The sequence below is a fragment of the Scatophagus argus genome, chromosome 5, assembly GCF_020382885.2.
Source record: "Scatophagus argus isolate fScaArg1 chromosome 5, fScaArg1.pri, whole genome shotgun sequence".
NCBI classification, from domain to species: Eukaryota; Metazoa; Chordata; class Actinopteri; family Scatophagidae; genus Scatophagus; species Scatophagus argus.
In genome coordinates this window covers 9,004,060-9,022,888 of record NC_058497.1, presented here as the reverse complement: position 1 = coordinate 9,022,888, position 18,829 = coordinate 9,004,060, and the positions used below count along the sequence as shown (strand labels likewise).

Sequence of the window (18,829 nt, the reverse complement as noted above, 5' to 3'; positions counted from 1 at the left end):
TGAGCTCACATAATGTACTTCTTCCTGTGGATATCAGGCAAAAAACCTGGCCTGGATTTTCTTACCAATGAATTTGCTTGTTGTTGTCCAAACAACAGTGTCTTCACTGCAAAACCTTTCTCATTTTATTGTTTTGTGAGAGAAAATATATATCACACTTCAATCTCAGTCTGAATAGAAGCTGTCCTGTAACCACTATATAAATCATCTCGGCAGAGTATGTTCATTAAAGTGTATCTGAGTCGCCAGGTTTTCTGTTTACTTGCTGGGAAGAAGAGAAATTCAAATATGTGTGAACTGTGAACAGTCATATGTTCTGTAACTGATTAACTGATAAATTTGTCCTGAAAGTCATCTTATATCAAACTGTGTTAAATACATGGTGGCCACTCATACACAATGTTTTTAAAATATGCACAAATACAGATGTGATTCAATTTTCTATGTGGCCTTCACCTCTGAACAGAAGACATTCACATCACAGCTGGAATGTCTAAAGGTGGGGAGATCAAGCTCACATATATGAGGTGGTCAGATATTACAGCTGCAAACAGCTGCTGTGGACCCGATGGTGCTGCATCAGTCTGCTGGGGTCCTGACTCCTGTCCCTTTACACTTTTAGAAGGACAAAGCACAACACAAAAATACATCACAAATGTGGTGTCCTGAAAAATAACCATAGAAGGTAAAAACGCATTCAAGGTAATGGTGACCTCTGTGATATTTCTCTGTAACAGTACGTTAACACTTAAAATTAACTTGGCAGTGTTATAATATGTGGAGCAACTAAAAATAATATCACTGCAAAAAATCATCTTAGTCTCACCCAAACATCATCTCTTAAATCATGTTTTGAATTTGAATATAAAATATTCTAAATTGTTTTAATTGTTTAATAATAGTATATTTATTTACACATAAAATACATAAACAATAAGTTAGATTAAAAAAAAAAAGATTGTTTGCTAAATGACCATCTGACGCAGCTCCATTTGCTAATGAACATATCGTCATGGCTAAATGGTTCAACTCTCCAAATAATCCATTAAATGGACCCTTGAGTTGAGATTATTTTTTGCCCTGCTGTTCTCAAGATCAAGAAAGTTTAAACTCAAATGCTATCAACATGTACAAGATCAACCTGGCAGTTTTCTAGCTGACAGTTCAGTCTGATATCAGACAAGTTTTCTTTTTATTCAAAGTGCAAGAAGAACTTCGGATTACATTTGCTTCTGAAAAAAGCAAGCAGCTGACTCGTCTGGGGCCCTCCTGGTGGCCACAGGGCCCTTAGCAGCACCTGCGTTTCCTCATGCCGTGGGCTTGCGGCGCAATAACTTTTCCGGCCCCTGCAATTTGATCTTGTCATACTTTTGGCAGACGTCAAGATATGCCTGGAGCAGGAGAGCAGTAGGAACCATAACATTAGTCACAGAAAAGTCAGAAAGGTTCACAGCATTTCAAATCCAGTGCTCACACTGTGGCAAAGTCCTCCTTCTGAGCCAGCAGGCTTCACCTGAGAGCTGTAAATCAAGTGAGGCGCCCACACACAGATCTATCACAGGTGTTGGCCTCAGGCATGCTCGCGTTAAAGCTGAGAGCAAGTTAAGTTATCAGGCCAACAGAATACTAAAGCAGGGAGGGAAGTCTAAAGATGATTTTTGGAACACAATAGTCAAGATTGGACATCAAAATGACTGTCAGGGAAGTTATAATGTAATTATGCCTTCAGCTGCACCAAAGGGGGTTTCAGTACTGACTCAAATATTGATAACTTTCAGCTCTTCAAAAGCTGGAAAATACACAAACAAGCTTTTTATTTACTCACACAATCAAAATCCTGTAAACTTGACCACTAAACGTGAGAGCAGCAAAGAGCAGAGGTGAGGTGCCAACTGCTAGAGAGACGTAAGTCGAGACTCGCTGTTAAGCTATTAAGACAATTAACAAAGTGGTCAGGAGGGGCTGAGCAGCAGAGGGGAAAGCGTGAAATGGAGAGAGACGAGGGTGTGAAGTGACAGTCAGCACATCTGGTCTCATCAATAATGCAGTGGGCCTTTAAACGGCAGTTTGTCGCATATTGAACGCTGCTGAGTGAAATCAAGACCGACACCTTAGATGCTGTCAGGGGAAGAGTGAAAAAGGGTGACAGTGGGAGGAGGTGGAAAGGGGGAGGAGGCTGGCAAGAATACCCAAGAAAAATAATATTTTTCTCTGATACATCTGATGTAGTGTACAATAAATGAGCAAGATAAAGTGATACACTGAATAGTTCAGAAGAATGGAAACACACTACTGGTACAAACAAATATTCAGTAGCCTAATGAAAGAAATGTTATTAAAGTTATGAGTGTGTTAAGAGTTTAAACAAGAGATTAACTTAAAAAACTGACATGTTGTTGCATAAAAAAAACCTTCAAAACACTTGAATCGAGTTACCACTTTTATTATTAAAATGAAAAATACAGAAGACTTCCATCAATAATGCAAAACCAGTTATTTTTATGCCCAAATGGCTCTAAGAGGGTTCGATTAATGGCAGTCCACTGGCACTGCCTTCAGATGATTCAAAAGTAAACAAAAACAAAACAAACAACAAAAAAAAGAAAAAGAAACAAGGCTATGAGAGCAGTTCAGCTAGGTTTCCATTAGAAAGTTCATTTTCCTGTGATCAGAGGATTTCTCAGCACAATGATGACAGAGTCACCCCTCAGGAACATTTTAGAAATGTAGCGATCCTTATTCACTGGCTTAGACTTCTTCTTTCCCTTCCCGCTCTTTGGAACTTCTGTCCACATCTCTTTTACATTCTCCAAGACCATATTGCAGTGCCTGAAATGACAGTGAGGATACTGAACATTAAAACTTAGTATTATAGATTTTGAAGGAAAAAAAAAAATCCATGAAAAGACAAAAAGACTTGTGCAAACAGACTCATTTTTAAGTGGCACATACACTGCATACACAAATTTTAACATACTTTTCTCTTAGCTTTGAACAAAATTGAGTGGTAACACTCTCTTCCTGTCTTCACAGGGAAAAAAAAAGTTTGACTTCATAATCGTAATACCTCAATCTGAATGAATTTGGTTTAAATAGTTATTAGTTGATGTTACAGTACAGCTTTGCTCTGAAAACACACTGTTCACAGCTGTACTAATAATACTTTCTAGTGTTTCAGGTACCTCATACCACAAGTGACGTGACCACATTTTTTCATGTTGTGGACATATGCACAATTGGTATTCATCAGGCTAAAAACAAGCAATTTATGAAAAAAATGTGAGTTAAATAAATTAATAGGTTTAGAATAATGGGCTACATACCTGTCAAAAGCCTTGACTCTTCCCAGCAGCTTCTTGTTGTTGCGACAGTTAATGAGGACCTGCGTGTTGTTCTTGACCGACTGGGTGAGCACAGACAGAGGACCAGTGTTAAACTCCTCTTCCTCTCGTTTCTGAAGCTCCTCTGGAGTCATCTCTGACTTGGGCTTTGTTAACAGACTCCTGGAAAATGACACAAAACAAAACCCGTTAAAATTTGGATAACAGAAAGTTCTGATCTGAATGGCATGTTGGCATTAGTATTGAATGTCTAGTGTCAGTTTTGAATTTCCCTCGGGATCAATAAAGTATCCATCTATCTTGTCTGATATGCGCTGTAAATACACATAGCACATTGGTTCGCTGTATCTATAGAGCACAATTCATTTAATCACAGTATTCATCAGACAGTCCAACACACTGTCAGATTATGCACAATTTTGTCCAGAAACTACCACTGACATATATAACATATATGGTAATCATTTTGTTTCACCTATAATTTTCAGTAGGTGAATTGTTTTTTTTTTTGTTTTTTAGGAATAATTAACTTCAAAGACAAGAGGTTTTAGTCTCCCATCCGACTATTTACTGCAAGCTAAAATAACAAGTAATCACTATCAAAACGCATGCCCTAACACTTGTGTGCTTAGCGTTAGCAGACGGCTAGCTAGCTTAACGCTATTGTGTGACTTCTCACTAGCAACTCTTCAATCTTGCACCAAGACAATTTTAAAAGTGCGATTTCTGTTTTCTTACTTGGATACTGTAACAGTAAAGTTGCTGTAACATAGCTGTACGTGAATATATAGACAGACAAAAACATACCACGGGTAAATCTGCTCCAGCTAACCGGCCTTGGTCCCTATCACTTGCATTGCAGACATTCTAAAATGCTAACAAGGTTAGCATTCGAACTGTTAGCAAATAGTTGCAGCGATTCAGCGTCCATTCTCTCAAACCTAGAATGAACAATCCCCCAATGACTTATTATTTTATAATCATAAATACTTACATGGTCGCTGGTGTATAAAAACAGTATTCTCAGATCGTATCCCACTCGTTTCCACCGGCTGCCTTCTTTTCTACAACGATTCAACAACGCTCGCGTGGACAGAACTACTTCCGGGTCAACTAACACGCGCCCTAAAGTTTTGTAATGACTACCGGGTAATTATGGCTCCTGGTACATTTGCTTATTTTCTTGTCAGCACCGGTTTGTGATGATACTGTAGATGCATTTCATATACATCTGTAGTACAGACTGTTAATAAAAACTGGCCGTAGTGGAAAGTAGGCTACATGTACTAATGTAGTGCCCTTAATGTACAATTTTCAGGTGGCCTACTTGTAGGCTACTTGCGTTTGCATTTTGATGCAACCTTATACTTCTGCTCCTCTACTTTTAAAAGGCAGATAGTTATTTGAGAATTATAGTTATTTTTATAGTTATTTTGCAGATAAAACACAAAACAGATTAGGCACATAAAACACAGCATACTGTATCTGAGTACCTATTCCACTAAAGACAGGAGATAAGAGACTACAGAGGAAGAGAAATACATTTTCTAATTAAAAAGAATTATTATTCTTATTATTATCATTGTTGTTGTTGTTTAAGATGTGGTCTTCTAATAAGAACCACCTTTCTGTTAAAAAAGTGATCACAGGAAGAGATGGCAGAAAGAGCAGCCAAAATGATACTGCAGACCTAAACAAATAAGTCTTTGTTTTGCTCTTTAACACAACAAGAACGATGGGAATGTGCGTGGGAGAGAGATGGGGATGTAGGCTACATTATCTACACACAAGCAATGAGACACTAAGAGATTGGCTTTCTGGCAAGAGACAGACAGACGCCTGGGGGTGTACAACCTACCCACCTTATTTCAAAGGGTGGCAGATCTACCTGTGGAAGCCACTTGCTGTGTATAATGGCACCCTGTGTCCTGTTGAGAGAGGCGAGTGTGTGGGATTGATTTCCAAAGTTCCATCTCAAATGGTGGAGCGGTAGACCTGTAAATTGAGCTCAGTGTGGCATTAGCTTTACGTGTGATGGAACTGCAGTAATCTGAAAACACTTTTGCTGTTGCCCAATGAAGAGAGCAGAGATGAATCTGCAACCATTAAATCAGATGGACAAGAAGAAAACACTGACTCTGTAACAGCTGAACCATGTGCCAGATTACATTTTAAATTCATTCATTTATTTATTTATACGATTATGGCCAAAGCATTGCTTTCTTTACAGACTGTACATGAATTATTAGGCTGGGAAGGGTGATTGAATCTTTTTTTAATTAAAAAAAATGACTCCCCAGCTGGCACACCGACAACATGTGTTGCTGAACTAGAGATATTTTAGGTGCACTTTCACACCTTTTACTGTTCATCTTTCATTTATCATGCCAAGATGGAGCTGCACGGGCTCAACCTTCAATCACTATGAAGGCTTACTAACTATGACAAATTATGAGGATGTCTATTGTGATTTGCAAAACTGACATATTGGTCCTACAATCAGATTTTGATGGGTACATAGACATATAGACATATTCCTGATATAAAGACAGGAATAGTATCTTTTGTGCTTCATTCATTTGCAAGAAAGGCATCTTTTTTTGGAGTATTTGACCCTTTTTATTTTATTATTATTGTTAATTTTACAATTAATCTTCCAATGGAAGACTAAAATAAAAAAAAAATGTCATTCTAAAACTATATTATTATATTAATTCTCGTGGCAGAATTAATAGAGAGCGGGTGAAATGAACACAATGAGAAATCCAAAGTCATGTTGAGAAAACTATTTCCTTACACAAGTTTCAGCACATGATCAGCAACAGATAGCCACACCAAACTGTCCCAGTCCAACTGTCTGTGTTCCAGATAAGGTGAAACCATATGTCAATTTATCTGTATCAGCAGGGGCGATTTATAGCTCTGCGACTGGCTGAGCTGTTAGAAGAAGGTGGTGTAAGGTGGTTTTATTATTTAGACTAACAGCAAACACTATCTTCTTACTCCTGCAGGGTATAAAACTACTTTGCACCATTGGCCCGTTGATTCACACCTCTGTCCCCCTGCTCTCCATGCTGCGACCACAGTTACTCATAATGAAAATATTATTATCTTTGTATCCATCTAGACCTCGAGTTTGCCAACTCTGAAGTTACCTGATCCAACCCAGTCTGCTTTAATCACGGGCGACTGTGAATGTGACTGGGCTTGGAGAGGTGACAGGCTGGGGTCTTTTGATATAAAGAGTCTTTTGTCTGAAGGAGGCGGCGGTCTAGGAAGCTGCTCTAATCCGTATCCTCATACATGTATTTTTTATGAATTTATATCTGAAGGGGAGCGACAGGGAGAGGTGAGGGAAAGTTTAACAGGCAGTGATGTCAGTGCCAGGTGAAACACAAGACAGATCAATAAGATCAGACTGGAAATGTCATGTCTACCTGTTGAACTTACATCATGGTCTGCACGCTGTTTCAACACAATGTCTTCTCAGTGAAAACTCAGGTGCACATTTAAATTAGGGATGTCAAGGGCAAAAAGTAGAGAATCACAGGATGTCCATAAAATTATAGTTGGAATATGTCAGAATTTACTTTAAACAGTGTAATATGTAGTGAACATTTAATAGCACGTCTAAATAAGAATAACAACAGTAGATAGATGTTATGAAGTGAAAAGAAAGCACAAATAGAAATGCATTATTTATCCTGATTAAAAAAGTCGTGGAATTTTTATTTAGTTGAATTATAAACGAAAGCAAGAATTGCAGCAAACGAGCAGTTTAATGGTATTTGTAGTACAGTGTGTACTTTCCTAACTTTTAAAATATTTTTCAGTTTTCACCTCTCTGGACAAAATAATTTCATTGCATCGTTTACTCACTCATGTCAGAGCTAATCCTTCCATTTTAATAATTTTTAAATGTGCGGTCAGCATGCTGGCAAACAAATAACTTCAGACAGAGTGGTGACCCCGTTTTTATTTTGTTTCATTTAAAAGGCATTTATTTTTTTAGGTATTTTGCAGAAGGATCATTTCAGAATATTGCATTAGGCCTAAAACAAACATGCGCGCAAAGATATCAGTTTCAATACTGAGAAGTACATACACATAAGGAAAATGTTGTTATTTGTTCTGCTGCTGTAACAACTTAATTTCCCTTCGGGGATCAATAAAGTCTTATCTTATCTATCCGTGTTCAAGTGGAGAACACTGTTTCTAAAACAAGAATACAGTTGAACGGATATCTAAGCGACATTTAATTACATTTTAAGAGAAGATAATTTCTGGTTACATGTGTTTTAAAATGGGAAAATCTGGGAAATGTGTCAGACGAAGCCTTTGTTTAAATGGCAGTCAGAGCCTTACACGTGTTGTTCATGCGTCAGCTGATATTTGTTAATTTAACAGACACAACGCACTCATACAGGCCTTCCCTTTTCATCGTATCTTTCCCTGTAGCACAAAGAAACTATTAGGGTGGTATTGCAGGATTTGTTTTGGTTAACTTTTTCATAAATTCAAGACATTCAAATTTGCAGGTAGTCTCGTATTTTAAGTAGAATGTTTTGGCATTTTAGTCTGCAAATTTTGTTCATCTAAATCCTACAGCAATATTTTCAATCTTAGATAGATTGGGCGTTATTACTATTTTTCTATATTCCAAGACGAATGGGGGCTTGAGTTGGTTTGAGGACAGTAATTTGGAAAGTTATTACAGCATCCCCCGAGGTCTGAGTGACCGTTCTTGGAAAAGAATTGTCCCGGAGAAGTCTTGGACGTGGCGCACTCCTCTTGGCACGGACTAAACGCTGCGCCACATGGTATCTGGTGAGAGTAAAAGTAGCTGGCTTGTCCGGAGATCATGTTAAAAGAGCACGGATCCGACAGTGGCAGAGGGCATGCAGGGATGGATGTGGAGAAAGCGGTGCAGGCAGTGCCAATTTGGTGGCGACGGGACTGCGCGCAACTGACTCCAATGTAAGACATCTCCCGGTGCGTCTGCACGAACCGGCTGGCGTCTGTAGCACTTGTTGCATTCAACCGGGACCGCTGCGAAACAAGCGATGTGGCGTGGTTGGGCAAGCGGGGGTGAGCACTGAGATAAGTCCCTGCACCGAGGTGGGTGCGCACTGGTGTTTGGAGAGGCAGAAACGGCGTCACCGGCCAGTAAAAAGGACCAGCTGCGGCCAGTGTCACGCTGGTTGCAGTGCTGGAGGACATCAGACGACCTCCTCCCCTTTTTAGTGCAAGCTTACCCCTAGAGCCAGCTGCGGCTCTGCGCCGGAGTTTCCCTGATGCGCCACCTATGAAGACGTCCTCGCTGCAGGGGTCCAGCATCCAGTAGTTGCCTTTTCCCGGGTCATCATAGTGGCGCGGCACTTTAACGAAACACTTATTCAGACTTAGGTTGTGTCTGATTGAATTTTGCCAGCCTTGCCTGTTCTGTCGGTAGTATGGAAAGTTGTCCATGATAAACTCATAGATGCCATTGAGTGTGAGCCGTCGCTCCGGGCTCTGGCGGATCGCCATCATGATGAGCGCGTTATAACTAAAAGGAGGTTTCTCAGGTTTATCGTTTTCTTCTGCTGCCCCGCTTTTCTTCAGTTCCTCCTTATCCCCCTCTCGTTTTCCATGTGCTGTCACCGCTTTAGTCTCTGCATTAGGGCTCCGCTTTAGGTCTTCACTCTTCTGTTTATTATCGAAGTTTTCCTCCTGACTGGATTTGTCCGGATGCGCGGAGCGCAGTTTGTGGGACGGAGACGGAGACTCCCGGTCACCCATCACTCCCTCTCGTCTCCACAACAGGCTGCTGATGCTGAATGGGGACTTGTGGAAAAATCGGTCTGAAGTTTCCAAATCGTCCATCTTCTAGGTTAAAGTCGCAGCCAAAATCCTCAAAGGTGTCTGGTGATCTGAGCAGAGCGCGTCACTGAACCCACTGAGCAAAGATGTGCTGATTCAAAGTGGTGAGCTGCCAAAGGTGCTGGATAGACAGCGTGACAACAAATGCGCATGATCACAGCGGTTCAGGACTCGTTGCCTTCATGAAAGTATTGCTCTACTACTGGATCTACCAGTGGGACATTTGGGGCCTCATTTGGACATGTTCCAGTACCTCTACTGGACAGATCCTAATTTTACAGGGTAGAATGACTTTTTATCACATAATAAGTCACCTTTTTACGTGCCAGCGCTCATTTGAACCCGGGATGAAATGAGCGTGCTGTCAATCTGTGTGACTGATCGGTGAACTCTCGGCTTCAATCATAACACTTCCGTGATTCATGAAACTCGAGCCTCTCACACGCGCCTTGCCTTCTGGGATGGCCTCACCTTCCCCTCTTTTTCTCCGTGTTTCTGCAGTGCCACCTTTGTTCACCCCAAAAATTTGCCAAAATGCTGCTTAAAAAGAGAGAAACGGGGTTGGGGCTGCACCGTGTTTCGCCACTGCGTCTACACACACGCACACCAAAGCGCTTTGGACAGATGCAGATTGTGTAAATATGGAACAAGTACAGCAAGGTGGTTCCGCTTATTTCTAATCATGTTTCTGCAAGATTTAAAACAAGTGTCAATATCTTGAAAAAAAGGGGAGGAGGGGGGGTTCCACCTTGTTTTAAAATGAAAATGGATTACTGAGCAGACAGAAAACTGACAATGTCACCGTTTAAGCACAAATGCAGGTGACATTATCTTCAATCAAATTTCATCAGAGTTCACAGGAGCCAACCAGTTTTCTTCTCCTGCTAAGGTTTTAAAATGACCAACATCTTAAAACTGAAGCTTTAGTCTAAATACGTGACTTCAGATAAATACTGCTATTTACATTGTTTCTACTATTTAATGTGGCTTTTCCATACCACAGAAGGACAAAGTAGATTCATAATTAATGCGAGTGCAGGTCTCCGTGGGTGAAAGGACCAGAGAGAGAGAGAGAGCTGTGTGTGGGTTTTTTTTTCTCATATTTGAGGGAAATGATTCATTCCATCAGATGTGCATGAGGCATGTTAAGACAGCCAGCTAAATAACATTCAACTGTCTTCTTGGTTTAAAGTTCAACACTCATTTATTATTTTCAGATATCAGACAACTGAAAAGAAGTACGGGAATTTTTAGCTGCCTGCTTTACCACTTCAGTGATTTCTGTCCACTGTGATTAACACTATAACAGGACACTAACAGAAGCAGAGGACAGTGCGGTTATGTGCTTTCCAAATCCCATAGACGAAATGAAAGACTGTGATATCCGTACCTACATACTTAGTTCTTGAAACAAATCTGTACAATAATTAATCCGTCCACTAATCATAACTTGAGGGACTCTAGTGTATGTAGTCTTTTTCCTTTTCTGTACTGTGTACAGCTGCAGGTATTTGTTTCCTGTGTATTTATTCTTTCTGAATGGACACTTCTTCTTTTTGAATGCAGGTACTTGTTTCCTATGTATTTATTCTTTTTGAATGCACATCCTTCCCTTTATCCTTGCATGCTTTGCACCCTCTATATCCTGTCTACTGCTGTAATATTTAATTTTCCAGTAATGGGACTAATAAAGGATTATCTTATCTTATCTTATCAATACTCACATTGATGACAGAACAGATCAAAACCAGCTTATTGTTTATTTGGCCATAAATGCAGTTATGCAGTGGCCTAAAAGTGACATTTCTAAGCATTTCTGGAAATGCATAAATGGGCATGTACAAATTTATATGTTCCTTTTTATTGGAAAAGATACAAAATGGATCAGCTGTGTTCCAGAAGAAATTGTTCCATTTAATCTTATACAAAAACTACAGAAAAAAAACAACCGAATGAAATGAACCCAAATACATCAAATAAAGATAAAATACTTGATAATATTTCAACAAATGATTGGCCACAATAAGAAACAAGGCAACTCTTAGTTTTGCTACCATGCAAACTGCACTTCAGCTGAAGGCAACACCTTCTTGTTAACTTTCATTCTTATTAATCAGATCAACTATTTTGCTGGGGTGTTTTACAGTTCACATGTCAGACATCAGACATGATGAGCAGAACTACACACATAATCTGTTACCATCATACCTTCTCTTAGTCTATTTGATAGGGCCCTCCTTCCATAATCCCTGTGCTGCACAAGTGAGCACTTGTTGGGAATGTTTCAGGCACTGCAGAAAGCACACATTGTTGTCTCCATTAATAATATGATATCATGAACTGCACCACAGTTGCACCCTGGATACATTTGTATGAGATTACTGCCCTTACAAAAACAACTTGTCGCCTCAAAGTTTATTTAATATCATTAGTTGAATGAATTTGGTTTGATGGGGACTCTTTGGCCACATCATCCTCTGTGGGAGAGGTTAAGCAAAAAGAGAATCCCTCACACAAATAAAAAATAAATCAAGTAGTTATGATACTGCTAATAAATGCAATTTCCAAAAGACTCACCCCATAACATTAGAACAGATTAAACTCATGTGAAGGTTTATCTTGCAGCACAGTGCATTAATAACAAAGTATTCATAAATAAAATGTGTTACCAAACTCTTACATTGCACTTAGCCCATTAAGTAAGCCACTGTGAGTCCATCACAATTTGTCAGCATATGAATTAAAAATTTCTGAGTTACTAAACTATACAGTGTGGACAGCTTGAGCCTCTTAGTTTCATCCATTACGATGGCTGGATGGCTCCCTCTGCTGTACAAGAAACACCTGACAGGCTGTGAAACCTGCAGGACCGCTTCAGGATTTCAAGCATGAATCCTCCTCAGTTAAGGAAAAACCCACGATAAAAACAAAAGGAAAAAACCATTGAAGGAAAAGAAAGAATCTTGCACTAAACCCCATCATAATGTGCAGTCAGCTCTACATGGTATCCCTTAGCTGTGGAAGTGCAGCATAAAGTTTTTTTCCTGGACATTCTGTGCTTCCCAGATCTCTGTGGCCTAACAGGACAAATTGTGGGTTTAAAAAGTCCTGAGAAACTCCAGACTGCAGCAGCTGTTTGACTGACAATATTGCCTCCGCACTTGGAGTGTCATCTGAAATCAAAAAAAGGAACATCATTACATGCCAAATGTTACCCAGACTTCAAAACACCATCCCGAAGCCTTATATTTTCGGCTTCAATCTATATATGTGCTATTATTGTTGTCACATTGCAAAAAGTAAACAAGTGATCTCACTGTTGAAATTGCCCATGAAGGCAATCCCCACTGAGTCATGATTGTTGCCCTTGGCATGTGCTCCTACCACACCCCAACCACGGCCTTCGTACACTGTGCCATCTCCACCAACAAGAAAACTGAAACATATAGAAAGTATGATAGTTGATGCTATAGCACTGAAAAGTAGCATTAGAAGGAACAAATAATTAAGTTTCCTCCAATATGTCCGTGCTGTGTGTGTATTTATTCTTTTTGATATCCTGTTTGCTGCTGCAACATTGTAATTTCCCAGTAATGGGACTAATAAAGGATTATCTTATCTTATGTACGTCACTACATAAACAACACTCGACACTGACATTTTAGAACTACTCACTTATATCCAATATCATCAAAGCCTCTTTCTGTCATATGTGCTCTCTGAATGCTGACGAGTTGGTCCGTACACTCTTTCAGACTCGTGCACTTTGGGAGAGCAGTGTGGTGTATTACAACTCTCTGAGCAGAGCCTTTCAGTTTCCCCTGTTGTCGAGGCTGAGCCGCTCCCCACTGCACCCTTGGAACAAAATTCACTGAAAAGCAATTCAAAGATTATCAAATCATATTCCAAATAAAATAAGTTGTCTTATGTCGTCACTGAAAACAAATTATAATTTTTTCAACTTTCAGTAGTGTAAAGCTGTTGGTCATCATACCTTTTTGGTCCATACCTCCATACACTGATGCCTTCGGTCTTGATGAATGATCGGCAGCCAACTGCTCAAATGCATTATCAAGGAGCCTAAATGAGGAGGTGTGGTCATGGGAAGTACACCTTCCTTCTTTGTTGGAATTTCATGTGGATGCATGTTGCTTTAATGAGCACACAAGATTTTTTCCCCACTGGTCATGCTGGCTGAGTAATAGCCTAGAGTTGCTCAACAGGTTGTTTGGAATATACATTTGAGAAAGGAGGAAGTTGAATCGACAATGTCAACATGCCAGTACCAACGTAACACAACTGCTTCAAAATAATATCGTGAATCATTGGAGTTTTAAGAGGAAACTACTAGTATCTGTTTTGCAATATCGAGCGGCATGTGTGTTTTTACTGCAGGAGGATAGAGTAACTAGTCTGAAAAATGAAGAGGCCAATTAAGTGTCTGCTGCTAAAGGCATAGGTGTGTCAGCTACAGTGAGTAATTACTGCATTTGTTGCACATGTTTACCCGCCTCATTAAATACTCAGAGACTTTTGAAACAATTGATTCTTTTAATCTAACAAAACACAACTGAAAACGACAACTGCTAAAAAACTATTAATTACATCGTATTCACAAGATGGCGTCTGACAAACTGCAAGTCAAATACAAAAATAACTTCAGGCTCTACAAACATGAGGTGTGCTGCCGTTTGAGAACAAACTGCACAGTAAGAATAAAACTGAACTGCCTTATATATTTGAGTCGCAGGTAGGAATATCTTTTTGTGAACAGCAATATGTAGACCTGAACATTATCACGGGCTTTATTCTGTCCATCTGTGTCCACAGTGAGGGGCCGTGCAGACGTAGTAGAGTCTCATAGCATCCTGCCATGGGAAACAAGACATAAGGTTTTCATTAGTGGGTGAAAAACAGCATGTTGCTGACCACAAAAGGCTAGTAAACGTATTCATAGATGTACGACATTAGGACTAAAGGTTGTGCTTAATTTATTTCCTTAACAAAGATCTTTACCTCAGCCTTCATACTGTGAGACTGGAAGAACACTGCCTCCTTGTGACCACATCTGAAAAGAGACAGAGCACAGTGTTGGAAACTGTTCGATACACAGCTAATGAGTGTTATGTCTCAGTAATTTCACAATCAGTTACAGTCCAGAAGGATCATAACATGTGTAAAGGGTATATGTGCTGGTGCTGCCGCCCAAGAGGAAAACTGAAAAGTATTGTTGGTTACAAATGGACCCAATAATTTTGTGTTTTATCACTCTTTGCAATCTGAAGAGGTTGTTTAATGTACAATTATTTATTACACTGAGATTTGACGCGTGGTCTGCAGCTCTAACCAATATGCGGTTTGCATGTATCTTGGTATCTGTGAAATTTTACACAACTGCTACTAGACCAGACAGGATGTATGATGAGTATATAATTATTAGATAAGAACTGTTGCTGTGAATCACTAAAAGTCAACTTTCTGCCTTCCGGTGGTCATGCAGGTTGCAAGTCTGCCAAACCTGTTTTTCCCTGCTCAATGTCCAATGATATACCGAATGTTATTCCAAACAAACATTATTACTCTTAAAAAAACAGACAAACAATTAGGGGTTTCCTGAGGGAACGAGTGAGGCTCATTTATTATGTAAAACTTACTTGGGACAGGGATGGTCCTCTGTCCTTGGTAGTGTTGGATCCTGAGACACATCAGCTATTATTTGAGTCAGCTCACTGGAGAAAGACAGAGGCAAGACATTGGATGACTTAATAACAATATGCAAGAATTTGGTCACTGATGTGGCCCTGTGGTTTGTTTTACTTACTCAACCTCGTGTGTGATCTTGTTGACATAGATGCAGCTGTTGTCTGCCTCTTGTTGGTAGTCACAGTTCCTGCACTGTGCACAGGGCATTCAGAAAAGTATTATAACGGGCATTTAATCACATGGGTTTCCTGTCTCACAAGCTACCCCTCTATACTTTGTTAATTTAACTAATTATATGTACATTAATTCATTTTTACCCTGCCTTACTAAACTTTACTCGAATGGTCAAACACGACGTTTTAAAACTATGACAACAACATATGGCTGACTTAAAACTTTACTATACAGTCGTTATAACTACATACACTACATAAGTTATGTATATTATCTGAAGTGTCACGATTATACTGCCAATAACATTAACACTGAGATTCAACTGGAAACTTACCGCATACAGCAAGATACGGTTCTCCTTGTCTTCTTTGGGGTATAACATGTTGTTACTGGAAAACAAAAGCAGCATGTTTGGTGGCTTCCAGAGATGTTCAGTTCTTCGATAAACTGACACTTTGCGTTAACGCTGGCTATTTATGAAGACAACGTTGGATTAACATGCGTGCGACGTTAGCTTCAACACACTAAACGTTAGCTACTAAGCTAGGTTCAGCTGTCTAACCTCTTTTTTGACCACAAACTTACCATTCTTGACAGAATCGTATCCCAACAAATCCTGGTTCGTATGCTCCAGTGTCTAAATCCATTGGGAAAAAAAATATTAGTTGCAGCTAACCTAAAGTAATAGCTGTGAAGCTCTATCACTTCTCCCACCTCCGCAATCGCTTCCTCTTGTTTGAAAACAGATGATTTACGCATGCGTGAACACTTAAATATGTGATGATTTCTGGGACAGCGCCTCTAGGTGTGGGAAGACAGACAGGAAACTTTGAAGCGTACTTATTTTTTATTTGCATTAAAGCCAGACAGTATTACATTTTTATTGGGCATAGATATCGACACAAGAAAGTTCAATACAAGTTCATACAAACACAATATATGGCAAAATGTGACAAAACCAATAGTAAAAGTAATATCCAATAGTATTAATTGTATACTGTATTATGAATGGATCTTTTTGACACTGATGTCATCAATCCAAACGAAACCCAGAGAAAACAGTATCATTATCTACAGTTGCAAAGATATCATTTGTGCAAGGCCCCCAGACATTCACCCAGACTTCATCTTTTTTAGACAGTTGTATCACACTGCTGATACTAGCCACTTGGCTACACTTGTCTGGCAGAGAGGTGTGGTACAGAGACACTACTTTTTCTCCATTTTTAAATATTGCACACTGTCCACGCCCATACACAGACACATGCACAGTGAAGTGATAGAAGCCATCCACAGGGCAGGTGAAGATGCCTGTTTCAGGGCTGTAGCATCTCCCCTCGTTGACCAGCACAGTGGCAAACTTCAGGACTCCACAGTGTTTGGGGTAGCTGTCGTCTATGTCCAGCTTGGCAGTGAAGGCTACGATGCCTAGAGTCAGAGGACATCATGATAATCAGAGCAAGGTCTGTTGTAAAACTGCACCTATTCTGTGTAACAACCACCAACACCCTTCAAATGAGCATTTACGATTGCACTCAATCAATCTTTTATGACACCTAATGTTGTTTCCTGCTGAGACAAAATTACTTGTAAAATTAGCTGTATAAAGATAACCTGGGAGGAACATTATGTTTCACTTTTCAAAAATGCAAGGCCTTTTCCAATATCTCAGATATTGTTTTTTTTTTTTTTACCCTCTGCTTGACTAAGAGAGCAAGTCCAATACAAGTCCAATTGTGCGATAAAACCACATAGACAAAGCACTGTTTTGGCTCAGCTAACTCAGCTGACTGTTTTCATTGTAGTTTGTTTGACTCTCTCTTTAAAAAAGTGGGTCTATGAAATTTTGGTAGCCATAATGGTTATTGAAATGCAGTTTTTTGTTTTTTACCTGATGGAGGAATGCTGTCTCCGCGGCTTGGTTCTGTATCCATGACTAAAGTTTCGGATGATGCTGTTAAAGTAAATGCAATAGGTTGATGGTTGCAACATAACATCTGTAATTTAACATTCTGTAAGCCACAGTTGTTGTGAACAGTAGTTACAATATATGTAAGAGAACTTGTGACAGATGCAGATAACCACGTAAATCACGGTCTTCAAAAAAGATCTTCTCGGTCAATCTGAATTCCAAGGCACTTCTCAAGCTTACACGATGTAAAACACGAGTGCATTCAGATTTTTTTCTTTTTTTAAATTTCAGCAGTAAGACAAGGTAAGATTGAGGGTAAATTCGGTCATTACAGCAGCCAACGTTTAGCAGGACAAGACAGTGCAAAAGTGCAAGAAATTCTAAAAATATAAAAGATTCTAAAAAACACAAGGTTATACTAAAAAGTACAAAAGATATACAGTTGTGTAGCTGATATATATATATATATATATATATATATATATATATATAGTTGAGGCAGAGAAACATAGTGGATTAATTTCTGTTAGCATTATGAATATCATAAAAAATTAACATTTCCAATAGGAGCATTGCATTGTGGGAGGAAAAGTATTGCACAGGTGAGAAGAGGTGCAAAAAATTAGTTAAATTAAAATGGTTAATTTAGTACAAGTAGTGCAAATAAAACAAAACAAAACAAAGAAAAGATTAGAAAAGGTAGAAAAGAGCTCCTTACCTGTTGCTGTCTTGCAGAATTCTGAAAATGTCAGAACAAGCAGAGACAGAGGTTGAAGCTGTTCCTCTGGTTTCCTGGTACAACCTGTTCTTTCAGCTTTAAAGCTTCCTTTCAAATTTAAATTAACAGAGAAATTTTACCTTACAGGTGAACAACAAATGGTAAAAGTTTTGTGATTTTTTTTTAAAGTAAATGATTAGTCCTAGATCATCATTAAAATGCACAACAACATAAAGACAGATAGACATGCAGTCTGATTAGAATCAAGTAACTTCATTGGGCGCCTGTCCAAAGTTTATATGAGTTTATGTGTGTTTTCAGAGACATGCTGACACAAACACACATAGTATAACAATGCAGACTGAATCATTCCATAACAGCAGGACGAGACAATATTGAAAATGACCTGGAGATTCAGTGTATTTGCTCTGAAACTAAACTCATAAAATATTTTACATGCTACCCAGACTTGAAATACAACTGCCTGCTCCCATAAACCAGTAAAAGAGTCTTGTCATCAGTCCAGATTCTTCAAATTCTTGTCAATCAGCTGCTTGTAGCTGCTTGATTTTAAAGTCAAAGTAAAATTATTCATTATTACATCAGGAAACACTGAGTCTTGTACTGCTACTCTGACAGATACTCACTTTCTTACTGCTCTCAACTTCCTTTTTTCTGTTTTGAGATTTCCCAGACAACTGTGGGCTTTTTATTCTGAAAAATATAAGCAAGTGTATTTTTTTCTGGTCTGCAGTGCCACCTGGTTATGCAAAGAAACTGAGTCTTAAGATTAGCCGTAATAACTACAATTTCATAGTATTTCCCAGGCAATTTAGTGTACTAATAATAATGATGAGCAATGACACAGTAATGTTTATGCTGAAGGTTTCACACTGAGGTATTTTGGCATGGATGAATAAAGGAAGCGATATTAGTATACATGTTGTTTTACAACTTAACAGACCGCAGAATGACAGCACAGACACAGTGCAGCAACATCAGGATGTCACACGCAGTGCAAAGTGACAGTGCAGGGAAAAAGACGACAGTGGATACATACAAGATAAATACTGATGATGATCCACTTTAAAACTCAATCAACTGACTAACTGGTTAAGT

General features: G+C 39.1%; 5 protein-coding genes across 5 annotated transcripts; all 5 read right to left on the bottom strand.

Annotated features, from left to right (window-relative positions):
- Positions 1–2,427: 2,427 nt before the first annotated feature.
- Positions 2,428–4,492, bottom strand: snrpd2 (small nuclear ribonucleoprotein D2 polypeptide). Its single transcript, XM_046390500.1, has 3 exons — positions 4,336–4,492; positions 3,324–3,503; positions 2,428–2,829 (listed from the first exon to the last, which is right to left on the bottom strand). Coding segments are annotated over exons 1-3 (357 nt in total). The 5' UTR covers positions 4,338–4,492; the 3' UTR covers positions 2,428–2,654.
- A 2,806-nt stretch (positions 4,493–7,298) lies between these two features.
- foxg1c (forkhead box G1c) lies at positions 7,299–9,842 on the bottom strand. Its single transcript, XM_046390411.1, has one exon. It carries the CDS (start codon positions 9,204–9,206, stop codon positions 7,986–7,988), a length of 1,221 nt encoding a protein of 406 aa, XP_046246367.1. The 5' UTR covers positions 9,207–9,842; the 3' UTR covers positions 7,299–7,985.
- A 1,202-nt stretch (positions 9,843–11,044) lies between these two features.
- Positions 11,045–13,607, bottom strand: pglyrp5 (peptidoglycan recognition protein 5). Its single transcript, XM_046390495.1, has 4 exons — positions 13,198–13,607; positions 12,879–13,074; positions 12,521–12,639; positions 11,045–12,376 (listed from the first exon to the last, which is right to left on the bottom strand). The coding sequence occupies exons 1-4, from the start codon at positions 13,208–13,210 to the stop codon at positions 12,201–12,203; spliced, it is 504 nt and encodes a 167-aa protein (XP_046246451.1). The 5' UTR covers positions 13,211–13,607; the 3' UTR covers positions 11,045–12,200.
- Positions 13,608–13,734: 127 nt separating this feature from the next.
- Positions 13,735–15,830, bottom strand: polr2i (RNA polymerase II subunit I). The gene is made up of 6 exons (XM_046390498.1): positions 15,666–15,830; positions 15,415–15,469; positions 15,025–15,098; positions 14,858–14,932; positions 14,220–14,271; positions 13,735–14,071 (listed from the first exon to the last, which is right to left on the bottom strand). The coding sequence occupies exons 1-6, from the start codon at positions 15,725–15,727 to the stop codon at positions 14,009–14,011; spliced, it is 381 nt and encodes a 126-aa protein (XP_046246454.1). The 5' UTR covers positions 15,728–15,830; the 3' UTR covers positions 13,735–14,008.
- A 68-nt stretch (positions 15,831–15,898) lies between these two features.
- LOC124059970 (complement C1q and tumor necrosis factor-related protein 9-like) lies at positions 15,899–17,136 on the bottom strand. The gene is made up of 2 exons (XM_046390496.1): positions 16,972–17,136; positions 15,899–16,508 (listed from the first exon to the last, which is right to left on the bottom strand). Exons 1-2 carry the CDS (start codon positions 17,075–17,077, stop codon positions 16,114–16,116), a joined length of 501 nt encoding a protein of 166 aa, XP_046246452.1. The 5' UTR covers positions 17,078–17,136; the 3' UTR covers positions 15,899–16,113.
- Positions 17,137–18,829: the final 1,693 nt, after the last annotated feature.

What these genes read in the sequence shown, in the direction of transcription:
- snrpd2 (XM_046390500.1), bottom strand. An exon ending in AGAGTCAAGGCTTTTGACAG is followed by an intron (nt 2,830 to 3,323) that starts GTATGTAGCCCA and finishes CTGTCATTTCAG; the next exon opens with GCACTGCAATATGGTCTTGG.
- foxg1c (XM_046390411.1), bottom strand. Translation starts at nt 9,206, where the DNA reads ATGGACGATTTGGAAACTTCAGACCGATTTTTCCACAAGTCCCCATTC.
- pglyrp5 (XM_046390495.1), bottom strand. An exon ending in TTTGATGATATTGGATATAA is followed by an intron (nt 12,640 to 12,878) that starts GTGAGTAGTTCT and finishes TATATGTTTCAG; the next exon opens with TTTTCTTGTTGGTGGAGATG. An exon ending in CTTCATGGGCAATTTCAACA is followed by an intron (nt 12,377 to 12,520) that starts GTGAGATCACTT and finishes TTTTGATTTCAG; the next exon opens with ATGACACTCCAAGTGCGGAG.
- polr2i (XM_046390498.1), bottom strand. Translation starts at nt 15,727, where the DNA reads ATGGATTTAGACACTGGAGCATACGAACCAGGATTTGTTGGGATACGA. An exon ending in AAGATCACACACGAGGTTGA is followed by an intron (nt 14,933 to 15,024) that starts GTAAGTAAAACA and finishes GTCTTTCTCCAG; the next exon opens with TGAGCTGACTCAAATAATAG. An exon ending in CTCACAGTATGAAGGCTGAG is followed by an intron (nt 14,072 to 14,219) that starts GTAAAGATCTTT and finishes TTCCCATGGCAG; the next exon opens with GATGCTATGAGACTCTACTA.
- LOC124059970 (XM_046390496.1), bottom strand. Translation starts at nt 17,077, where the DNA reads ATGTTATGTTGCAACCATCAACCTATTGCATTTACTTTAACAGCATCA. An exon ending in AGACAGCATTCCTCCATCAG is followed by an intron (nt 16,509 to 16,971) that starts GTAAAAAACAAA and finishes CTCTGACTCTAG; the next exon opens with GCATCGTAGCCTTCACTGCC.